This window comes from Nematolebias whitei, chromosome 23 (genome assembly GCF_014905685.2).
Source record: "Nematolebias whitei isolate Nwh7 chromosome 23, NemWhi1, whole genome shotgun sequence".
Lineage (NCBI taxonomy): Eukaryota > Metazoa > Chordata > Actinopteri > Cyprinodontiformes > Rivulidae > Nematolebias > Nematolebias whitei.
The window spans coordinates 1,179,618-1,186,325 of NC_056520.1; the positions used below are offsets into that span (position 1 = coordinate 1,179,618).

At 43.8% G+C, this 6,708-nt stretch overlaps 1 protein-coding gene across 1 annotated transcript in view; it reads left to right on the top strand.

Moving 5' to 3' along the window:
- The window catches only part of LOC119428694 (EF-hand calcium-binding domain-containing protein 1), a 3,554-nt gene extending 1,624 nt beyond the window's left edge, over window positions 1-1,930 (top strand). Inside the window, exons 2-6 of the mRNA XM_037696367.1 lie at window positions 230-388; window positions 1,157-1,261; window positions 1,362-1,531; window positions 1,598-1,702; window positions 1,778-1,930. Of these exons, the coding sequence (XP_037552295.1) occupies window positions 230-388; window positions 1,157-1,261; window positions 1,362-1,531; window positions 1,598-1,702; window positions 1,778-1,834 (596 nt within the window). The 3' untranslated portion in view covers window positions 1,835-1,930. The remainder of the gene's footprint in view (window positions 1-229; window positions 389-1,156; window positions 1,262-1,361; window positions 1,532-1,597; window positions 1,703-1,777) is intronic.
- The last annotated feature ends 4,778 nt before the right edge of the window (window positions 1,931-6,708 follow it).

Genomic DNA, 6,708 nt, shown 5'->3' on the forward strand with positions numbered 1-6,708 from the left:
CCCCATGTCCCCTCCGGGGCTCAGTAAATATGAAAGACCGTTTCTGTCAGGGAAGAAAAAATAAAAGCCCAACAGGAAGTCATAATTTTGACTTTTAAAGTCATAATTATGGCTTTTATTCTTGTCATTATGACTTTAAAAGTCGAAATTATGACTTCCTGTTGGGCTTTTATTTTTCTTTCATGGCAGAAGAGGACTTCCACACATTAACAGTGTTTCTGTTTGTTAGTCGATAAAACAGAGACGGAGTGCCTGGTCCGGGAGTTTTACGTCCTTCTGGACGTGCACGTGAGTCCTGGCAAGGAATGTCAGGGTGTGGACCGAGAGCGGTTCAGAGGCTTCCTGCACAGCGTGTTTGGGATGAGCAGAGACACCATGATGGACGGAGGTGCAGCGCTGTTCACGCTTTCTAACAGTTGGACACTCGACGAGGATCTGATCACAACTTGAATCTGTAAAGGATCAAACAATCACACGATCAAAGCTGAACATTTTCAGTGCACCAATCTTTTTAACTCTGAACTTTTACAAAGCAAATTTTATTTCGTAGTGAATCAGATGAATTGGATGAAACTGGACAGTTTTGAACATGATCCGAGTCTTTTACACATCGAGTTGTAATTCAATCGCACTGAATGACTTTGAATTGATCCCTGAGCCTCGAGATTATCCAGAGGACTTCATCAATGAGTTAAAAATATTTTTGTAAAACTTTGTTTCTGAATTTGACACCAACAAAATATTTTGAAAAGGTTAGGACTCTTCAGACTGATGAAGTCCTCTGGATAGAGGGCGAAGCATCTTTCCACTAAAAACAAACTGTCCACATGAACACTTCTGGATTTTGTACCTGGATGATCGAGCATGAACTTTTGATGTTTGGACAAACTGAACAAAACGCTTTAAAAAATTAAATAAATCACATTTAGTCGGGTTCAAATGTACAACAGGTGATAAATATTAAACTTGTTCCGATACATTTATTTTAATCTTCTTTGACAAGTCAACATTAAAATGTTTGTGTAGTTTATTAATTAAAGGCTTGATCGGCCTATAATCTGCCTTTTGATCATGGATTAAATATTATTAGTTGAATTAATTATTATTAATAATTGTACTTTACAGAGTCACGTTTTCAGAAAATGACTTCTCTCAGTTTTCAGGGCTTTTGACAAAGACAGGGACGGATTCATCAGTTTGAAGGAGTGGATCCAGGGACTGTCCGTGTTTCTCCGGGGGACTTTAGATGAACAAATAAAACGCACGTCGTCTCTGTGACACGCATGCACACGCACACGCCTACACAAACGAGTGCAAAGTGACCGAGCAGAATCGTGACTTGTGTTGTTGCTTCATGCCAGACTGCTTCAGTGTTTACGACCTGAACGGAGACCAGTTCATCTCCAGGGCAGAGATGTTGCATCTGCTGAAGGACAGCCTCCACAGACGGCCCACAGAGGACGACTCTGACGAAGACTACGACCCCGCTGAAGGAGTCAAAGAGCTGGTGGACATGACGATGAGCAGGATGGTAAGACGTCTGCAGCACTTCAGCTTTCTCATTAAAAAGGCTGAACGAGTCATTCGCTCCACGCAGGACGCTGACGGAGACGGCCGCGTGTCTTTCGAGGACTTTCAAGCTGCAGTGAAACGGTCCAGTCTGCTGCTGGAGGCCTTTGGACCGTGCCTCCCCGACGCCTCGGTAACCACAAACAAGACTCTGCTCTTCATTTCCACGTGACAGCTCTCGTCTTACAGGCCGTCTCTGTTCTTGCAGCCCGTCGAGAAGTTCGAGCAGCAAGTTTTCACGAGCAGCTACGACGACGTGTTGTAGGAGCCGCTTGTCACGTCTTTGAATTCAGTTTATAATTAGATTATTTTAGGGTTGATTTAAATTAGTGTTTTTATTATAATTCTTTAATTTGTTTGGTTTACATATTTGATTGGGACGTGCGCACATTAAGGTGTATACACACCTAACTGAATAATACATTCAGATTTTATTTTAATTGTATTTAATGTTTTTTCTTAGTACTGTTAATAAAGTTATTATAAATATATTCTAAGCCTTTATTAAACTCCGTATAAATATGCTAATATTTAATATAACAAGAGGTTTGTACATTTAAGACTTATTTATTAAAACACACGAAGTTGCAGTGAAGGTAAATCCAGGGGTGCAGGCAGACGATGCACGGCTCACGAGATAAATAAATTAATGAATAATAATAAAAGAAACGCTGACGGAGCAGCAAACTTACATGATCTCAGGAGACACGTAGGAAACACGGAGGACCAGGGTGACAGGAAGCAAGGCCAGGACCAAGGACTAACGCAGAGACACACACAAACGGGGCAGAACACCTGGGAGGACACAGCTGGACCACATCAGGGGAAATGACAAACCAGGAAACAGCGGGTGCAGGAACAGACACTCAACACTAGATGGAGCCAAACACCAGGAAACAACAACCCTGAACACCAACAAACACTTCTGCCATGAAACATCAGCGCACGTGCACATTTACAGTTTCATTAAAAAGTGTAAGCATTACTTTTACAAAATAGGCAGCACGGTGGTGCAGTTGGTAGAGCTGCTGCCTCTCAGCGAGCAGGTCCCCGGTTCAAATCCCGGGGCCTTTGGTGGAGTTTCATGTTCTCCCCGTGCACGCGTGGGTTTTCTCCGGTTTCCTCCCACAGATCAAAAACATGCCTTTACTGGTAACTCTGGTCCCTCGGTGTGAGTGAGAGAGTGCATGATGGACTGGAGACCAGTCCAGGGCGTCCACCACCTGCTGGACACGGACACCAGTGACCCACGTGATCAAAACCAGGAAGAAGCAGTAAGATGATGGTTGGATGGAAGGGTCCTAAAATATGCATTTACTCTTTTTTATTCAATTGTTCGTTGTTTCACGTGCGCGTGATTGCAGCGTGCGTGTGACTGCAGCGTGCGTGTGACTGCAGCGTGCGTGTGACTGCAGCGTGCGTGTGACTGCAGCGTGCACCTCAGAAACTTGTTCCAGTAAACTCTTCAGTGCATGTGTTAGAAAAAAACATGAATAAAATAAAAACATAATTAATTTGTTACGACTGCAGGTCGACTGGTCATGACATGTTTGGTTTGGGACAAAAACGACTTACTGGTTCTGGCCTGCACTTTTGGAACGTACTGGTATGTTTACTGGTGGTCTGGGATGGAGTGAACCGCTGAGACCTCTTTGTGATTCCAGCAGTTCTTCAGGGAAGAAGAGCTGTAGTGAAGAAAGAAGCAGCCGTGACATCCAGAGCCACCCACCAACAACTTCCCAGTTCAAACTCACTGCCACAGACCCATCACAGGACTGGGAGCAGGACTGGGAGCAGGAGCTTTGATTTGCTCCACACTCCATCATCAGGTGGAACGTTGCTGCTCCACATGAACTAACCCAACATTTTAAATAGTTCAGTTACATTCATGCAAAAGTTTTAAACAATATGTCTGACACATGGATAACCTTTGACCCTGACCACGAACACATGACATGATCTCCTCCATGGTAGGAACTGGACGTGCCTCGCTCTCCACAGGATCCACAGGATCCACGTGATCCACAGGATCCTCCTGTAAATTCAAACAGCAGCTGTGTGTGTGTGTGTTATAAAACAGTGAATTCTTTGCAGGAGTGCTCTAAAGTGTATCGTCGTTGTTGTCAGTAGCTGAAGAGGCCGGTGTCGGTGGAGGAGTTGATGCAGAGGGACAGGGACAGCCATAGGAGGAGGACGAGGAGGAGACAGATGAGGACAGAGAGGAGGAGGACGAGGAGGAGACAGATGAGGACAGAGAGGAGGAGGACGAGGAGGAGACAGATGAGGACAGAGAGGAGGAGGACGAGGAGGAGACAGATGAGGACAGAGAGGAGGAGGACAAGGAGGACACAGATGAGGACAGAGAGGAGGAGGAGGAGGTGTAGATGGAAGAGGAGGAGACAAAGACTTCAGACCATGATGCAGGTCTACAGAGCTGCAGAGTCCAGTTGTTAGAAGTTCTGTCAGTGTATTTTGGTTTGGGAGGTGAGGACGTTACATTTTATATTTCCTTTGATTTTCATGATAAGCTGCTCGTTCAATAAACTTTTATAAAGTGATTTATAATTTTTATTTGTATCATTGAATACAAACATGAACCGATGGAGTGTTGAAAAAACAGTTTTTATGCTGCAAATGAAGTATTTGTGTTAAATTACGGAGCATCGTCGTGCGGTCCGATGAAAGGCCTCTGGATAACGGTGGACCCAGATGAACGAGAGACCAGTTCACAGTTTATTTTACGAAGGTGAGAGAAAGTGCAGTCGTCAGGTTTGGGACTGGATCAACATCTAAATTCTGTGTTCTTCTCTGCAACAAAACTGTAGAAACGTTTCGTCTTTCATCCGAAAGACTTCTTCTTGAAGAGAAAGACTTCTTCTTGAAGAGAAAGACTTCTTCTTGAAGAGAAAGACTTCTTCTTGAAGAGGAAGACTTCTTCTTGAAGAGAAAGACTTCTTCTTGAAGAGAAAGACTTCTTCTTGAAGAGAAAGACTTCTTCTTGAAGAGAAAGACTTCTTCTTGAAGAACAGCAGAAGTCTTTCAGATGAACGACGAAACGTTTCTACAGTTTTTTTTGTTTGTTTTTTTTTAACCCGTCCAGAGAACCGGACTTAACTTTTTTGAGCTGCTTCTACCTGGATTATTGAGCAGCACCAGGATAAGTTCTGTGTTCCTTCCTGGCAGTTTTCTGCTTCAGATCCAACTAAAACTTGCACCTTGAACAAAACTCTGCAGAACTTCAGGCAGCCAGCAGGGGGCGGCAGCGCCTCGAGGTTCGGTTTAAACACCTTCTCAACTGACACTGTCTTTGTCTGTCCTCATGTCTCAGTGTCTCCACCATGTCCACACCATAGACATATATACTAGACGCCTCGTTGAGCGGCCCCTGCAGTGGTACGTCAGAGCGACCGCCATATTGGATGTGGCAGATCTGCCGGTCAACTGACAGAAGGAACTGAACTTCATAAACTAAGTGTTTGAAGTTTTCACACATTAATACATTTAGAAAACAAACAGGCTCCAAAGACAACATTTATAACTTTTAAAGTGATTATTAAAAATGTTTATTCCTTACATTTTTAGGTTAAAGGTAAAAACTAAACTACCATATGTTTTCTTGTGAGTATTTACAACTACTGATGTGTGTAACACTGTTACTGCGGTGATAAATGTAGAAATATTAATATTTAATATTTGATCTGTGTCTATAATAACCACATCCTGAAGAGCACATCTTTAGGGGGTGGGGGGTATTGGGGATGTGGGAGGCCTCTTCTTCTATTGCTTCACTTTTGCCACATCCAACATGGCGGCGATGTTGACGTACGATTCAGCATCAATGAGGTTTGTCTGTGGGCCACACTGCCCAGCTGTGCCCAAAGTTTGACCCACCTTCTGATGGGGTCAGAGAGGTGGGCGGAGCCTCCAGAGGTCACCTGACCACACTTTGACGTGTTTTCTGCAGGTTCTATTGAGTTCTGGATCAGAACAGACTTTGGACCAAAACCTTTTAAAAGTTTAGCACAAACAAACAAAGTGAACTTGTTTATACGTAAACAAGTTTTGCTTTTATTTGTTTTTAATAAAAGAAGCAACAAGCAGTTTTTGAACAATAAATAAATAAAAATAACTTTGAGACTTTCTTGGACACAAACAGGAATTTGGGTCAAAACCTGAACCAGGATCTGGTCCAGGTGGGCCCACAGAGCGGCACTAACTCGTCACCTTAATCTAATTATTCACTCGCTGTGTGAGCCGCGCCATCGGACAAAAAGACGCCTCGAGCAGCGAGGAGACGCCACGCTGCATTAGAGACACATCTGGTCCCCGGGGACAGGGAGGACACACAGGAACCAGAGGCAGGGGACCATCAGACACCATCAAAGACCTCAGAATCCTGAAACTGTTAAAGACCCTCACATTGCTGACAAAAACCAAGACCATCAGAGACCTCAGACTATCAGATCCTCTTAGACTTCAGAGACCATGAAAACTCCAACACGTTGACCCCTCCCAGTCCAAGAACCTGAAGAGGAACCCAGTCTCAACATTCCTTTGCTCCGCCCAGAGACCTTCAAGTCTTCAGGACCTCCTGCTTCTGTTGCAGGTAGAACTTGTAAAAAGATGACTCGTCCACAGTGGACTTTGAATCATCAGGGTCTGATCAGACAAACTGAGGACAGCCCCACGATGAAAGACCCAGGTCTTAGCAGGACTGACATGAAGCTCCGCCCACACCTGTCAGAGCAGGACTCACCTGAAGATCAGGAGGAGCTCATATTTCCAGACTCAGAGTTTGAAATTCTCAGGATGTCAGGATATCGGGTATGGACAGTCTGCTACATTTAGCTAATCTTTAGTTTCTTTTAAATTGCCCTTTAGCTGGTATAGAACTTAATTCAGTTTTTCAGCTGATTCATCCAAACTTTATTTCAACAAGTTAGTCCTACTGAGCCTCGGGGACTCGTTTACAAGAGAGACCTGGTTTCTAACGAAGAGTGACGACAACAGTGGACAATCATAAAAGAAAGCAGATAAACAGAAGAATAAATGAAAGAAAATGGTATAAAAAAAGATTATAAGGCGAATGTAGAAAACTGAAAACAGGAACACGTCTGCGTTGGTTCTTCCAGGAACTTA